Source organism: Misgurnus anguillicaudatus, chromosome 8 (assembly GCF_027580225.2).
Source record: "Misgurnus anguillicaudatus chromosome 8, ASM2758022v2, whole genome shotgun sequence".
NCBI lineage: Eukaryota > Metazoa > Chordata > Actinopteri > Cypriniformes > Cobitidae > Misgurnus > Misgurnus anguillicaudatus.
In genome coordinates this window covers 25,914,936-25,933,724 of record NC_073344.2, presented here as the reverse complement: position 1 = coordinate 25,933,724, position 18,789 = coordinate 25,914,936, and the positions used below count along the sequence as shown (strand labels likewise).

The 18,789-nt window shown below is 36.4% G+C and overlaps 1 protein-coding gene across 4 annotated transcripts in view; it reads right to left on the bottom strand.

The window, feature by feature from the left end:
- Nucleotides 1–18,789, bottom strand: part of LOC129451002 (neurexophilin-4) — a 121,378-nt gene that overhangs the window by 20,176 nt on the left and 82,413 nt on the right. Inside the window, exon 1 of one of the 4 annotated variants that reach the window (XM_073870559.1) lies at nucleotides 17,700–18,111. The exons of the other annotated variants lie outside the window; for them this stretch is intronic. Coding sequence (XP_073726660.1) covers nucleotides 17,700–17,756 — 57 coding nt within the window. The 5' untranslated portion in view covers nucleotides 17,757–18,111. Of the gene's footprint in view, nucleotides 1–17,699; nucleotides 18,112–18,789 lie in introns of those variants that run through there. 4 annotated transcript variants of the gene reach the window in all.

Genomic DNA, 18,789 nt, shown 5'->3' with positions numbered 1-18,789 from the left:
AAAGAAAGAATGAATGAATAAAAAATAAAAAGAAAGAACTAACTAGCGAACAAAGAAAGAAAGAATGAATGAACGAATGACAAAAGAATGAACAAACAAACAAACGAATGAACAAAAGAAAGAAAGAATGAATGAATAAAAAAATAAAAAGAAATAACTAACTAACGAACAAAGAAAGAAAGAAAGAAAGAATGAACAAACAAAAGAAAGATAGAAAAAAGAATGAGCAAATGAAAAAGAACAAAAGAATGAACGAACAAAACGAAAGAAAGAAAGAAAGAAAGAAAGAAAGAAAGAAAGAAAGAAAGAAAGAAAGAAAGAAAGAAAGAAAGAAAAAAGTAAGAAAGAACAAAAAAGAAAGAATGAACAAAGAAATAAAAGAAAGAAAGAAAGAAAGAAAGAAAGAAAGAAAGAAAGAAAGAAAGAAAGAAAGAAAGAAAGAATGAACGAAAGAAAAAAGAAAGAAAGAAAGAAAGAAAGAAAAAATAAAAGAATGAACAAACAAAAGATAGAAAGAAAAAAGAATGAACAAATAAAAAAAGAACAAAAGGGTGAACAAATTATAGAACGTAACGAAAGCAAGAGAGAAAGAAATAAAGAATGACCGAAAAAAGAAAGAATAAACAAACAAATGAAAGAAAGAAGGAAAGAAATAAAGGAAGAGTAAGAGTGAAGTGTTTGTTTTAAGGGCTGGTGGTTATTGTGCAGTGAGAGTTAACTGGACTAAAGGTGATAAATTCTGGGCCAAAGTCAAAGACAAACTACACATTCAGTCTGACTGGGGCACATTTCCCACAATGCACTGCTGCAGAATGATGACCTTCAGAAGACACACAGTAACATCATTTCTCTCTCTTTCTCATAATCACACATACTGTAGACACACTTTCACACAAAAACTCTGCCATTTCTACAGGAAAAATTTTGGGATTTGAAAAGAAAAGGAAATCTATGAGCACATTTAATGAGTTATAGTGTGTCTTATAACAAAATGCAAAAAATAACAGAAAAATCATCAAACATGTTTTACAGACATGAACAATTGAGCTCAATCTGACATCTAGAAATAGTCCAAGTTACAGTAAACACTGTGATGATGTGGAGAGAGGAGTTACAGTATAATACAGATGACACGCTGTCTGTAAAACATGATATTTATGGCACATATGGACAGTTTTATTTATAAAAAGATTTTCTTTTTAAAGTGAAATCTATTAATGTATTTATTTGAGTGATGTTCAGTAAGTCACAGCTTGCTCACTCACATGATATTAAAATGTCTTCTAGAAAAAAACATTGATTGTGTAAAGAGACACAACATTGTCATTACTGAAACATGTCACTAAACATATTCTTGTGTTACATAAACCAGAATAAAAGTCTGTTTAGTTCTGAATTGAGTAGATATTACAGTTTCATCATTCATGCAGAAATGGATGCAGTGATTCCTATAAAAACTAAATAACACATTTCTCTGAATCCATCTTAATCATAAACTGATGGAAAAACACTTCCTCATTTGCATGAAACAGAACATTTTTTCCATGCTCTTTCTCTCTCTCTCTTTTTATCTCGACCGAAACACCGAATTAGTGTGACTGCTGTTGGTTGTGTGTTTATGATCTGCTACACTACACTATACTGTACATCTAGGGCCATATAATACATCCGGTGTAATGCATGACGCAAGTGTTTTTTGCTAGTTTCAGCCCAACACAGTTATCATTTTCACATCCAGCGTCACGTTATTTAAATAGTAAATGCATTTGCGCATATGTCCGCACCCATGGGCATTCTGTTTATTACACACATGGAAAGCACACAAATGTTTTTAAATATAAAAATGAAAGGATTAAAATGTAAAAGATTATTAATGTGTCTCTTGGAGATAAATGGGGACCGATTACAGAAGGCTTAAGAAGGCATGAAGAGCTTCACTTGTAGCCTGTAAGGTTTTAAAATATGCTGTTATTGCATTAGTGAGATGAGAACAATAGTAATACTTTTTCAAAATTGTTCTTATAAAAACCTTTATGAGATTACAATAATCATGCATCATACTTTATTAGCAATTAAAACACTGTTTATTTTACTTAATACTCCATGACTGAAATAACGGAAGAGAACCAACAATTTAATTTTTTTTTTAACGTCAATCTTAAACTGTTGGTCTTCTTCCTCTGCCATGTAAATAGGGAATCCGCATTGGCGCGAGCGAAAGTGGCTTTTAAAGGTGTTAGGAGATTCTCATTGGTTTATTGCACATTACGCCCAAAACACACCCATTACTCATTATGAGAATAGGAACAACCCTTTTAGACAGTGCTCCAAGCGCACAAACCATTTTTCCTGTTGTTAAACTGGCAAAAGTGAATTAGGACACACATTAAGTGCACTTGCGCTGTGTGCTTTAGATCATGTGCTTAGATTGTTAAAATAGGGAACTGTAGCTCTCTTTTAATGAGGTCATCAGGAGGCGTTCCTAATTCTGTTCGTTAGTAATAGATATAAACAAACTAGTAACCATCCACTGAAGTAACTGACGAGAGAGTCAAGGTTTTATGCACATTGGTAGTCACTCCTGAAAGGTGCTCATCATTTGCATAAAGTTGAACTTTTCTCAACAGTCTCCGTTACTCGTGTCACTAGAAGTCACCAGTTAACCTTAGTCTTTATATGTTGATGTTAAATCCACTATTGTATTATATATGAACTACAGTCCATACACAGGATTTACTTCAATTACATCAGAAGTTACCATCATTAAATTACAGAGTAATCACTTACTTTATTTCTTGAGGGAATAGTATATAGTTATAGTAGAACTAGTTACACCTAACACTGCTGATGGTGTACACACACAGCTTTATAGTGTTATAATCAATCTAGAGAGACATAAAGAGGACAGTTGAACATCACCATTCTCATTTCATTTAGGAATCAAACATGTTTTGTATAATCTCTCTGTGTTTCTGTGGATTATCTTTTGTACCTGAATATTAGTACAAATCCACACAGTTAATCTCAGATGAGATGAGCTCAGTTAAACATGATTGTGCTTTTTCCTCTAACAATCAGACGTCCCAGTGAAGGTTCATGATGATCTGTTGTATCTATAAGAGAAACAGAAACAATCTATTTCTCTGTATCAACCTCCATTTGTGCTCATGAAAGACCTTTAGTAATCAAACACTACTGCTTGAGATGTTTGTCCAGTACAGCGGGGGTTAAATGTGGTCTTTTGATTGGTCAGTTTGATTGGATGGATAAATGCTCTTCTGTCCTAACTTTACGCTCTTCTTCTTCTTCTTCTTTGTTTTCTTCTTTACCTGAGCTCAGACCAAACTTTCACTTCTAAATGGTGCTTATCTTTCTTCTACACTTTTATTCTTCTATCTCTCAGGTAATATCTCACACAGATCATTGTATATTATTTGCCATTTCCTGCACTTCTATTGTAATCATTTCAACCTTATGACCTTAAGTCAATTAAACTTACTATTTTCAGTTTTGACCTGTGAATAGTTGACATAACATGTTGAAAGTAGCATAAAAATGTATGTGTTACATATCCCCATCATGGCCTCACTCACCTGACTACACTACCCATAATCCTTTGCACCCCGTCATTCACCATCTTTGACTATACCGTTCACTATTATCTGGACTCTATATATATTCACCATTGTCTTCATCCTTTGTCATTTATGGTTAATGTTTTGTGTATAATTGTCATTGTATTATTAAAGGTCTATGTTAATTGTCCTCTTCGTCTCTCTTGTGGACATATATCGTAACAATATGTTGATTTGACCCAAAATGCTGCATTTTTTTTTACAGTGTACTGATATTGAATCTTATATATTTACAGAGTAGATTCTGATTTAATGATTTACTTCAACACTACAGTTACTATTGCAATATAATTGTCATGTTTTAGCAGCACTCTCTTGAATATTTTGCTATTGTAACTGCCGGAATCCACCCTTACACCTAAAACATTTGTGGGCAATTTCTCTTTTTTAATTTTTTTATTATTTCTTCCATTTCAGTAAGAGCGTCCATATAAACTCCTTTATCTGGTTTGTTTTCTGAAAGCTCCAGATCAATGACTGAAACATCTCTGTCCATTGATCACTGCAGATGAGGGGAAACCTCAGCGTCCATTATCCTGACCCCTCCGCTTTATTTTTAGATGTTGTTTAACATTACAAATCATCAAGGGAAAGTGTTACTTCTGGAGTTCAGCGAGTTGTTGTCTACTTGATAGTTTTAAATGAGTGCTATCAATTTAACACATTCATTTACTGCAATTCATTATAAGAAAAATAACACAATTAAAACTGAACACATTTAATGGCATCCCTTGACTCCACTGTAAGAAGCTAACACTACACACTAAACGCTGTAATCTTTTATTATGTTTATTGGCTTTTAATGATTGTGTTAATATTGACAAGATTTTAATCAAATTCACACCTGAATGATGTAATGCAGAAAGAGTAAGTTACTGTTTTAATAAATCATTTGAACTATTTTTTTCTTAAAGGTGCTGTAGAATGTAAAACTGTATTTATGTAGTCATAGATGAATAATAAGAGTTCATAGTAATGACATGTCATGAGGCTCAAACACGAATGTTTCCTCCTTCTTATGTAAACCTCATGCATGAAAAAATCTGCTGGAAAACAGACCAATCACAATATAATACCAACTGTGATGATACAATCCACATTAAAGTACACCACAACATTAAATTACACATTAAATTAAGTACAATGTTGTTACATTGCCAAAAACAAAGTTGTAACTGCTGAGTTAACGCTATATCCTCGTTAATGCTATATGCTAGTTGCTATATGTTAGTTAATGCTATATGCTAGTTAATGTTATATGCTAGCGTTTAGGCTGAAGTTCTACTATTGATGTTAGAGTTAAGTTTTACAGGTCCATACTGAAAAAACACACAAACTTACCCCTCAGAAACGTCCATTAACAATCTCCATTTAACAATTAATTATTCCTCAAAATCTGATACAGACTCAAACATAAGATCTGTTTACACACACACAGAGCTACTGAAGGAGAAACAACAGCCAATCACAACAGAGATCAACATTATTATTCATAACTCTTTCAAATAAGGTAATAATAGACCATTTCATTATAAAGACAAATCCTAGCATTGTAAAATGGACATGTAAAACTGACTCTGGATCATTTTTGCACTTAAAGGGGACATTTCACAAGACTTTTAAGATGTCAAATAAATCATTGGTGTCCCCAGAGTACATATGTAAAGTTTTAGCTCAAAATACCTCACAGATAATTTATTATAACATGATAAAATTCACACTTAGTAAGTGTGAGCAAAAATGTGATGTTTTGGGTGTGTCCTTTAAAATGCAAATGAGCTGATGAATGCAAACATTGATCACAATAATGGTGGTTTGTTGAAATTAAAACTTAATTGTGCTGTCAATTATTCTCTCTCTCTCTCTTTCACTAAATGTCAGTGCCGTGGTTGGATAGTGCAGATTAAGGGGCGGTATTATTATAATAAGATCCCCTTAATTATGACATCACAAAAGGAGCCAAATTTCAATTAGCTATTTTTTCACATGCTTGCAGAGGTTTACCAAAACTAAGTTAATGTGTTGATCTTTTTCAAATTTTCTAGGTTAATATAAGCACTGGGGACACAATTATAGCACTTAAACATGGAAAAAGACAGATATGTCCCCTTTAATAAAGTCACAAACCTTCCATGTAGATATAAGAGAACAAATTAACAGATTATTACAATGCATTCTTTGGCACTTTTAAATAATGAGCACTGAATATATTACAATAGGGCCACATATGTATATGAAGAATGTAAATAAGATTCCAGATTATAACCCTAATATAGAGTACATAATATAGATATAACCCAGATGTCCTGTCTGTGAGTTCTGCTAATAATGAAAACGTGCAGATAGTTTTAGCATCTTTTTCTTCATCTGCGAGTGAATGTGTAATAATAAAAGCATTACAGGAGCTGGAGAAAACATGGGATCTTATTAAAACTTGGTGTCAGTTTCATTGGCTGGGTGTTGTTGCCGTGGTGAGAGACAGACAGACAGATCTGCATGGAGGAGGTGAGGATAGAAAGGGCTTGATCTTTCCAGGCCTCAGACTGCAGGTACATCAGGCTTAGCATTCACTTTGCCTCCTGTGCAGTATATATATTTCATACTCTGTCTTTTATATTCCATCGGCTCAGCCCCGACACAGCACTCATCTTTATTTCATTTTTTGGATGTTTTTAATTTTCTCCTTTTCTCTCTCTCTCTCTCCAGCACACTGTAATTTCTAGCATTTATAAGCTTCTCCTAAAATCAGGATTCACAGAAACAGAAAGAGTTTTAGAAGAGCCGTTCATCTACTTTCTGTATATTTCTGCGTCTCTCTAATGCCATTTATGTGAAGCATGCGCCTGTGTGTTTATTACGCATATATTTGTACATATACATATATATATGTATATATATGCGGTGCTCTGTGTAAAATAAACCAGATAACTGCAGATGGCTGTTTAACATCAAACAATCGCTCCGTCTTTGTGAAGTGTTGTTAAATTAAGATCGTAACTTTGCACAGTCACTAATAAGATATCAAGTCAACTAATGGTATTTATAAAATAATGTTAATTTCAGATATTCTTGTTAAATCTGTCTGTTGTTTTGACCAGATAACCGCGGAGCAGAGTTTTCAAGGCTTTCACCGGAGCAGGTAGACTATAAATATTGTTGTCGTTCTTCACAGAAATATGTCAAACTAAAAAAAGAAGATATTTCTATCCCGACTGTGCAGTCTGTTATGTAGTCTTTCAGTCAAACATGCCATTGCTGTTTTATAAAAAAAAAAATTAAAAAGATTTTTTAAAAATGTTTTCAACTTAAACACATGCATGCACATATATACGTCAAAAACATCATAATTAACGTCAAATAAACGAATATTCATTCAACAGGCCCGTGTTATACTGTAATGCACAGTGAATTAAGGTCATACAGATATTTTGTGCATACAGAAAATCGACATACAGTGCACAGTTATAGATACTGTACAGTTTATACTGCAGAAATGACAAGGCTATGTCATAGTTCACTTTTGCCCCCCCCCCCTCTCTCTCTCTCTCTCTCTCTCTCTCTCTCTCTCTCTCTCTCTCTCGGGCAGCTCTAATGAGTATTACAAAGTCTTTTTCTCCCTTCTGGATCTTTGTTTACTCATTTGTTTTTAACTCCCTTGTTCTCAGACCTTCTGGAAGTCCTCTAATTAGTGCACAGTTTTAATAGTTCCCCCTGGAACCGTAGCCTTTAAATAATGTTCCTACCACATCGAGGAGATGAACGTTTCACTGCTGCATTTCTCATAACTTCACTCCCATTACAAGAAAACACGAGCGTTTGCCACATCTCTTCTGAGTGTTTACAGGACTGACAACTACATTTACTCGTGAAAATTCATGAAATCCACGCGGTGTGAAGAGAAGTGTTGTTAATGCCGTGATGTCTATTGGACTCGTCCGTTTCTCTCCTGCTGTATCAATGTAACACATTCACCGTCAGAAACACACAACACTTCTGTGACAGCCGTTTACTAACAACCGCCAGACGTCTGTTTGTTTGGTTTGGGTTGACAAAATTGCTTTTGTCAAATACAGATATAGATTAAATGACAACTTTGGTTTGTGGTTTGTACCTTGTATTGGTGATTCAATAACTCTTTATGACATGTTTAACACAAAACTGATTCGGTGGAAATGAAAACAATTTTAGCTTATCCAATGAATGAGGGATTTATCTGTACTGACTAACTGCTTACAGTTAAAAACATTATAATCTCAGATTACATGACAATCAGTAAACAGTTGTGCATGCACACAACATAACAAGCAATAACCTCAAATGAATCTTTCAATCTTATATTACTGCATCTCGTCTGTGCTCGATACAAATATGAAATATAAATCCACACACCAACACTATATGACCATAAACCCCAAAGTACCTGTCTGCCTTATGATTACAAATATTACCCTAAAATATTATACTGCACCAGTAAAATCAAAAGGCAGCTGAAATGAATTTCACAGTCACGAGGATTTGTTTGTGAAAGGTTATAATGTTTTATCTCTGTCATTATTACGTGCAGGTTGTCACATACAGACTCATACAAGCTCACGAAACACATGTGGACTCTTTAGGGACTCATCACAGAACATATGGACCGCTAGCACAACAGCAGCAATCTTCACACCTTTCCAGGATGACAAACTCTGTCGACTGCACTCAGATCAGTTATTACGGCTGTGAGGTTTGCTGATGGCCAGTGAATACGTCTGATGCAAGAATCAAATATCAACATGACGTTAATCTCAAAAACACAATCATCAAACTATGTATGATATCTGCATTGCTGTCTACATAAACTGCTGCAGTTCACACAGATAGAAGAAGTATGATGCAAAATGCAGGCCTGTCATGACACACTTTTCAAAGTACAGACGCTTTTAACTTGACACGGCTTTACAAAAACGTAATAATAACTGTGACACAATCCAGCTCATGTGTGTAAGATAAACACGGAAACATTTGTGTAGATAACAAACAAGAACATTGTGCAACGCTTCCTTAAACACCAACAGCGTGTAGCAGTCGGGCTGCAAGACTGCCTGGTGATGCAATTTACTCTTATATGCAGAAAATGTATAGAAAGTGTGATATGATCAGGCATTATGTAAGGGATAATGTATAGGAGCCGGTTGTTATCGCAGACATAAGCCCTGACAGTGTGATCAGGACCTGACCAGAAGCAAACGGTCTTTTATCACACTGAAGGGATTATTTCACAATAACAATCATCTGCATATACATGATCCCGCTTATTACACGCCTATTTACCTCATAAGAAACATTAAATATTGATTTGAAATATTTTATTTGCTCTACGAATGCAGACCTTCTGCAAGGAAAACACATTTACTTTCAGTTTTAAGATAAGACATGCCATGAACACATTTTCAAAAGTAATGCAATAAGTAACAAAGTGATTTTCTCTGAGCTCTGACTACATTTACATTCCAAACTATGACAGCATCTTTAGCACGCAACCCTTGACAGAGCTGACCAATATTGCAGTATTTTTGTCATAGTTTCCCACGTGTAGGTCCACAAAGATGTGTTCGACCATGATAAGTAAATTCCTTAAAGTGGTAATTTTTTTATTATAAGGTGTTTTTTTTTGTGGTTTCATGTGTTACAGTACAGAGGTTATTTAGTGCTATAACACATCCTGAAGTTTGACGTCTCTGAGTTTTTCAAAATAAAAGTAAAAAAGTTTCTGTCGGGATGAAAGTAACACTTGTTACAAATACTGTTGCATTATGTTGAACATTTATATTTTGCTGATGTAGTACTCAAGGCCAAGACTTGTCTCGAGACCAATTTCTGCTTTCTCTGACTTGTGTCGGACTTGTTTCTTCAAAGTCTCAGTCTTGATTCAGTCTTGGACCACAGTGGGCAGAGGACTCATAATTTCAGACCGAGTCCACGAGACCAAAGCATTTTTTATGTTCATATAAAAAAACACACAACACACAACAATAATAATAAAATTCAGTGTTGACGGGCATTATTTGAAAATGACATCCCATGCTGCAATGGAAAGATACTGCCATCAGAACCGTTTATTTATATCTAGAAAATAGGCAGACGATGATGCATAGGGATTTTTTTAATGATAGTAAAAGTCCATATTAAGACGTTAAGACTGCTCTTCTAGACAATTTCTAATCTAGCTTAGTCTGTAGGTTAACTGTTGATTATTAACTGGGGTGATATTAAATCATGAATATGAAAACTGACATGTTTTTATGGTCTTGGTCTCGACTCTCTCAAATACTAAAGGACTCTGTCTCGACTCAGACTTGCTTCCTCAAAGATTCAGTCTTAACTCGGACTTGACTATATTTGAAAACCAACGGATTCGATCTCGACCCCTCAAAGACTCGGTCTGGACTTAGACTCTGCGGTCTTGTCCCCATCACTAGTTCAAACTGTTGAAAATGTTTTATCCCTGACAATTTAGGTTTATACTGAAATTTAAAATGAAAATGTAATTTAATATTTTTTTTAAAAGATAAACAACAAAATATGATTGCAGTTACATATTAACAAGGTCATAGTCATGCATATTTACTAAACAAAAATCTATCTTGTTCTTTATCTTGTTTCAAAGTGAAATTATACTGAAGTCGTTTTACATTTGTTCAAAATTCCACCTGGTATTGATAGACCAAATAGTTATTGAACACAGCACAAAATATCTCTGTCTAAAACATTTTTTTTAAATTAAGTTTTTCTGAAAAATGGTACTTTCGCTCCTGCTCTTCCCTACAAGTACTAAATTTAAAAACAGTCAGAATAAAAAAATGCAAAATGGATCTTTCTGTAATATTCATATTTCTTCTGACACACAAAGTGCACAGTTAGAATTGTAGGATATGAGATATGTCACAATGTGAGATGTTATACAGGCTTGTGTGACCCCAGCAAACAGATTCTCCTCTGGGTAAAGTTGGATGAAGTTAAAAGAGAGTCTTCAGTCTAATTAAGAGTAACCCAAGCTGAGCGTCTATATTATTCAACACTCCAACTGCCATCCAAATACAGCCACCAAAGACCTCAAATACACACACACACACACACACACACACACACACACACACACACACACACACACACACACACACACACACACACACACACACACACACACACACACACACACACTTAGAGAAGTTTGAGATGGCCAAAGCTTCATGCCCTAAACACAAACTCACACAACATTCAGGGCTCGGGCCCAAAGCCATTGGCCTCACATATATTATTCCAACATGGGCTCCATTTTAATCAGGGGCAGCAGCGAGGCCTGAAGAAAGACACCCGCTTCAAAGAGGAGGAGATGAAGGGAGGATGCTGGAGAGGGAGATGGAGGTGTGAAGAGAGAGAAGTTATCTTGCTTGTCTTTTCGCAGGAAGCAACAATAAAATTCATCCGAGTTCAGTGATGCAGAGTTGGAAACACATTCGACTGAGCATCATAAGATTAACAATCAATGTTTAAAGGATAATACTTTTATTTCCTAGATTTATTTATTGACCACAATTCTTTCTGAAACACAATAAAGGCCTTGTATTTGTATAGGCATTAGTCTTTGAATATGAGCCATGGTTTGTTAGGGTTAAAGGTAGATAGTATTGGGGAGGCACTTCTTCATTCTATAGAGCGTTTGATTTTCCTGGAAGAAGAAATTTTAAGTGCAGATTTGATTTGGTCAATGTTAATACACTTACATTAGTTTGAAACCAAAGCTTAACTAGAGGCAAAACAACCCGTTCAAAATGAAACACGTGTGTGTGAGTTTTTCTTCTTTAATGTCCTGAATAATCTTTAATAGGTGTTTAATGATTATAGCAGAGAGTCTTGAGGAGATGACCACCCTTGCTGAATAACAGATGAGGATTCAGGCCATCATTTCTCTCTCAAACAACACAATGTTAAAACTTCTGTTCCTCTCTTCCATTTTATTCATTCCTCTTTCAAATTATAATTTGATTCGGGTGGTACAAGGGCTTTGATATTAAAATTTTTAATAAAAGCCTTATACTCGTGTACGTCGGCAGGATTTGGGCCTGCTTTTCATCCTTCTATTTGTCATTATTATTATACTTTTTTTTGTCCAGAGGCACTGCTTACACTCCCAGATCATTATTTCACAAAAAAGACTATTGCCTTTTTCCCTTCTCCCACTTCAATAAATTCAATGTGTGTCTAAATTAATGCATTACAAGCCATGGGAGAGATATTAAAAAAATGATAAAAACTAATCCTGTGCGCGCGCTCTGACCCGGAGCCCGCTCGTTTTACAGTGCTGAGCATCACGCGGATTACTGACTAATATTTCATTACACGCACAAAATCCACAGTCATACATCTATAGCAGGTGTGTCGTTATTAATCATAACCAGCACAAAGGTCCGTCTGACCGCTACGAGACAAACTCGGGCGCGCGTAAGGGCATGCGTATTACTGTAGACCAGATCTGTTCTGTATACACGAGCGTTTTAAATATCTGTCATCAGCACGTGAAGTTGCAAGATAATGACAAATAAACTCTTTAACGCGCACTGAGATTGACAGGTCAGTGTGTGGACGAGAGCGCGCGCGCAGTTTAGCGCATCAGGGGCAAATCGCGTCCCTGCTGATGTGAACTATTTTCAGTGAGTGTTTTATAAGGAAAACACATTTCTGCCAATCAGCTCGCATCTCTAATGATTTGATAACTAGGGCAGCGTTGCAATCTTATTTTGGACGAACCATCACCAACTTCGTCATCTTTCTCTTTCATTCTCGTGCTGTCTCATTACGCGTCTTCGGACGCGTAGGTCTATCTGCCGCCTCGCACTTCCTCTGCCTTTCTCCCACTGGCTTCATTATCACATGCAAAACAGACACAAAGAATCGTCAGCATCTTCACCATATCTCTCTCTTACTCTTTCTCTCTCTTTGTGTGTGTGTGTGAAAGTCAACTACAACGACTTGACTCGAGCAGGGCGCACGTTTGAGAACGCGCACTTGACTGGCTCTTCATCAGTCTGCACGGGCCCGCGTCACACTGACACAAACTCGACGCTGTAATGCACTTGAACCTTTTACCTTCACTCCACAGTTATGCTACTAACCTCAATATTAATATAGAAAAATATTAAGAATAATATTTTATTGTAAATCTGAATAGTCAAGATATTACAATATGTAATAATAAAATGTAGATTTATATTTAAAAATGACAGACAGGGGGTTTGACACAAATAAATCTTTGCATCAAAGTTTGGATTGATTCTCAGACATGAATCCTGTGGCAGGTGCTTCTATCCAAAGTGACATAAAGTGCATTCAGTGTATTTTAGCTCAACATTGTATCTTCATTTGAGTACTTCTAAATCATTTTGGTTTTATGTTGTGCACTATTTAGTCAAACTTTTATGCTGTCAGCCTATATGGGTTTCTCACTAGATAAACAACCGCATAATTACATATTTAACAACTTTAAATAGTTTGACTGTAATTAGGTCCTTTTTGAGTAGATCATCATGGTGAAGTCGACTGCTTTATTCCAAACATCAGCTTAACTGTAAATCAACAACTTTAAACAGCTATTAAATCAGGAGGCTACGATTCGGTCACACAGCTTCAGATGCAATCTCTCTCGAGTGAAGCACACGACGGCACGGCTCGTTTTGTGGGCCGGGAGAGTGGCTGGGAATATTTCCAAATCGATTCCCATTTCGACATTATAATCTATTAGCATCTCCTCCCCTTTTGTCTAGAAGATGTAATGTGCAAGAGGCTTTAGCCAGAAAAGGAACGGTCTGACGTAACGGTATCATCCATTACGTGGCGTGCGGCGTGACTTTTGACATGACAGGGAGCTGTGCTGAGGAAACCTGCGTGGGTGTAAAAATAATTCACACTCCTCCATGCTGGAGACACGGTCAGATGCCAGAAAACCACCTTCTTAATCTCTTATTCGAATGCTAAACTTTCAGATGATGACGTTTGGACAAATCTGTGGTCTACTCTGCTCTCTAGAGATCAACACAGGCCATTGACAAACTCATATCAATTGACCTCTAACTACAGATAGGTCCAAAAACAGATGCATTTCCCTAAATAGTTTTCCTTTTTTGCAACGCACCTGCATCGTGATGTTTTGTTGGATCAGTGCCTACAGAGCTCGACATCCAAACCCCCTGGCTCACAAGCACCTCACCACGTCGGCTGGACCCGACACAGAGACGCGGGAGCGGGCCGGGCTCTCGCCGGGCAAAACGGCAGCTGGCCGAGGACGTTCCTGGCACTCTCAGGAAGGTCTGATGTTGAGGCCAGTGCTTCAGCTCTCTCTCAGATTGCCTGGGGAGATTCGATCTACCTCCTCAGAAAAATATGATACATCTGTTCATTCAGGCAGCTGGTGGGCAGACTAGGGTAATTGGTGCCCTTTGATTGGGTTGTTAGAACAGAATTGAGGATTAGATTGGTTCTTCTGACTATCTGTGATAAAGGTGAAGAGATCTGGAGTCGTTCTTGTTTTGCATCATCGGTTATGCTGACAGAACGTCTGATGAATAAAGCGGTCGCTAAGAAAGGCCTTGGACAGGCTTCACTTATAGAGGCGTTGTAAACAAAACCATCATTAATCATTTCTCCATTTTTCACATCTTTAAAAAATGTTTTACCAAGAGCTAACGAGAGCAGCCATTTATATCACTTGCCCTTATTTACTGATGAAGTAGATGTTCAATTAATAATGCAACGAATGTAGGATATCACAGTTATTCTGGGCATCACAGAAGTCGTGAAGTGTGATGGAGCTGAAAACCTCCACAGATTTATCCTGTATCTTTAAAACTTCTGTAAGCAGATGTGCTGTCAAACTGCCCCAACACAATTCCCATTAAAGCCATATTCTGACAGGTATATAGTTTAACATGGTGACAACAAAATTCATGTTTACTTATTTAAAGGGGACATATCATGAAAATCTTACCTTTTTATGTTTAAGTGCTATAATTGGATCCCCAGTGCTTTTTTCCAAAAAAATGTAAAAAAGATCAACCCAGTAACTTATTTTTCGTAACCAATCTCTGTAAGCATGTGAAAAAATAGGAAGTTTGCATTTGGATCCCCTTCTGACTTTGCATTTGGCTCCCCTTGTAATGTCATAAGGGGATCTTATTATAATAATACCGCCCCTTAATCTGCACCATCCAACCACGGCACTGCCATTTAGTACAGAGAGAAAAATAAAATAAAATAAAATTAACAGCACAATTTAGTTTCAATTTCAACAAACCAGCATTATGGTGATCAGTGTTTGCATCATCAGCTCATTTGCATTTTAAAGGACACACCCAAAAACGAAACATTATTGCCCACACCTACAAAGTGGCAAATTTAACATGTTATAATAAATTATCTATGTGATATTTTGAGCTAAAACTTCACATGTGTCCTCTTGGGACACTAAAGATGAATTTTACTTCTTAAAAAGTCTTGTGAAATGTCTCCTTTAATTCACGATTTTAAACCTGTTCTTATTAAACATTTGAACAGCGCTTAAATAATATATATATATATATATATCACACATTCATGTAAAACCTGCTTTACAAACAGAACTTTAAAATGAAATATGTTCTGATGGGGAGTTATTGTTTGCTTTTCTACACCTGGTTAAGATGATCATTGTTCTGAGTCACAAGACAAATCCTAAAGCTTTTCAACTCTTTTCATTTAGATTTAAAAATCTCTTTAACCTGAGGCCTTTAGTCCAGGAGAAGACTTTAAGACAGAGACACCGCCAATGTACTGACACACCATAAACCTAAAACATTTATCATGCTCACAAAAAGCAGCAAATATAAATCTTTGATATTATATTATGATCTGTTTACAAATAATTATATTATTGTGGAATTAATACATGTAGATTTCTAAATTAATAATGTGCATGGCATGGATGCATATCACAAACACACGCACGCACACACAAACACATACACACACACACACACACACACACACACACACACACACACACACACACACGCACGCACACACACACACACACCATGTGATCTCTTCAATATGCATCAAATTATACCATCATTAAGATTTCTACATCCATCACAACTCCATAACATAATCATATGCAGCCTTCATTAGCTGTCAATCAAAGAGAGGCGTCATGCATAATAGCACAATCACATTGTAAAAGGTCAGTGATACTTTAAAAGACAATAAAAAAACACGCTGATAGACTACTGTCGAACAAGCATGACTACATTAACCAGTGCTGTTTAATAAGAACACACTGTGAGTTGATCATATGAACAATCAGATATTAAAGTGAGAAATCAAGGCAGTGCTGTGGTCTGCTTTTAACATTAATATGATGGATTACACAAGCAATCGGGTGGGGTTTTAACAGGCTGGGTGAGATCCCCTGCTGCTGCAACTTTTTGAATACAGCTTTCTAAATTAGATCCATTTATTAGGAGCAGATAAGACAGCACTCATTTCCAAATGCTTTAACACTGCTCCACCGAGCACACTTACCACATGAAAATCTACTTAAAAAATCTACAATTCAAAGACGTTTGTGCACGCATCTCGTACAAAGTTACATTTTGGGAACAAACATTAAAATAGAAACACTTTAGACTGAAAAGCTGCACAGATTCTCAGATGAACAGAAGGTTAAATATTTCTCAATAATCACGTAAAGAATCGGGTATGGCTCCTTTAGCATCTAAAAATTAAATATGAGATTACACCATAGTGGAGAACCGAATACAGACATTAATACGCCGAAATCACGCAAGCATAAAAGACTCAAACTATATTTCTGTGTGCCGTGTGGATGCCAGTACAACGCCGCCATGCATAGCTAGATTTACTGTTGGGCCATTACGACATGATCATAGTTACAGAGCAAGATAATGGGGTCATCAATAACATTATGCTAAAAAAACATGCCCAACCTTCCTTATTGTTTTTTTATCAAAGTCCAAAAAATAAATAGCTTCATATACTAGGATTGTGTATTTGATTTCACTCTGTGTGTAAAATGTATTTTTTGTCTGAAAGATATCTTTTTTTTAAGAAGTGATGGCCAACCAGATGCCAAACACAAAATTGTATTTGTATTACCACAAAAAAAGCTTTTACCTCAAATATTGGCATTCTCAGCTAATTGTGAGAAAGATTTAGGTGACGCTTTTGTTAATATTACAACATCAGATGACAAAACTTCATAAATGTTTAATTTCAGGTAACACACAATATCTGTGTGTCATTCACAGCCCTCTGAACTGCCTGATGGTATTCATTTAGGAATATTACATAATTTCTGTAAAGTGGGAAATATTTATCATAATGCATCTAAAAAGAAAACACTTTGCCATCCGCAAAAGCCCTTTATATTAGGTCATTGCACAAACACCAACAGGTCAGTATATCAGAAACACAGGGGCATGACTATAATCTCCAATGCATGACTCTTATGTAGATTGTAGCAATTTTTCTCAATAAAACCCAGCAAGCAATTCTGTGTGGGAATGATCATTATAGTTATTATGATAAATGTTATTTACATGGTACAGTGAAGAAAGAGTCAGTTTAAACTACATTTTCATTACATATTAAATTGGTTTGCAGAAAAAGCAAACAGCACTTTTTCACGCACATGCACAAATAAACGGTAAACCTTACTCTGCGTAAAGAAACGTTATAAGACGCCTATACGACAAGTATCGATGCTGGCAGATTTTTGTGGAGTATTTCATCAGAAAGCGCATCGCAGATGTTAAGTGTGGAATCTTCACCTGCGATCACATTACAGAATTTCACACCTTTCTGTTTTTTGAATGAATGCATTAACGCGCAATGACTTTATCAAGCACAAAACTGCTGAATTGGAAGGTACCTAAAATCGTTTCGAGTTTCAAGAAATCCTCATCTGTAGTAGTAACATTTGGTTAAGTCTGATTTGAAACTATGATAAGTGTGAGAGAAGCGCGCTCGTACCTGTCGCAGAATCCATTGGATGAAGAGCATCAGGCTCCAACAGAGCAGCCGCATCATTCACGACCTCCAGCCGAACAGCGGTCCCGTTCAGTCACATACACCGAACACAACTCACCGACCGGAACACATCCGACCTGAGGCACGTGCTTTAACTGTCTGTGTGTTTCCCGCGTAATAGTAACGGAGAGTATATGGTGTTCGTTATGAAGCAGTGAAGCTGTGTTCTTCTCATTAGTGAAGTGAACATCCAGTCGGGGTTTTAAGCCCTACAGAGGTGAAAAGTTGTTGCGGCAACTTCAGCTGTCAGGTGGCGCGCGCGTCTAATGCCGTCATTACTGCTCGCGTTTGGTGTTTTTAAAAGAAACTCTCTCTCTCTATAGCGCGTCAGGCGCACGCTCAGTATAGACTAGGCTACTCTCTATCTCCTCTCTCTCTCTTTACCTCTGAATGAGTGAATATCGATATGCCAACAGCTCAAACAGCACACTTTACGCGCACAGGTACGGACAGTGCCTAAAGTTCTTATAGTTCAGACTTCTTATATTTTTATCATAATACATTACGTTTGTTTTACAACAAGTAGAAAGTTGTCACAATTATACAACAAATTCATCTAAATATGGTCGCGTGACAATTTATAAAACCATCTTTTATATCTTAAATAGGCAACACATATATGAGAGAGTGAGAGAGAGAGAGAGAGAGAGAGAGAGAGAGAGAGAGAGAGAGAGAGAGAACCGATATGTTGCAACAGAAAATCCTCACTTCAGCGAATACTAAAATTTCCTAAAAATTGATGTCCATCATCAAGGAGCAGGTGAGGGACGCAACAGAGCGCGAATACTGAAGCGCGTCACCGCCCCCTCGTGAATGACTGCAGAAAACACCGACCGTCAGCCTCTTTAACATACACTAATAGTCACATTAATGATTAATGCTATACATACACGACCTATGGAAAGATTACTGAAAGCAGAAAATGTAAACTGTTTAATGAAAAATGTGTTTTTTCCGCTACTAAACCTACAGGCAGCATGTAGACCTCCAGTGTTGCCAAGATGCCTGAAATTCGAGAAACAGCAAATTTTAA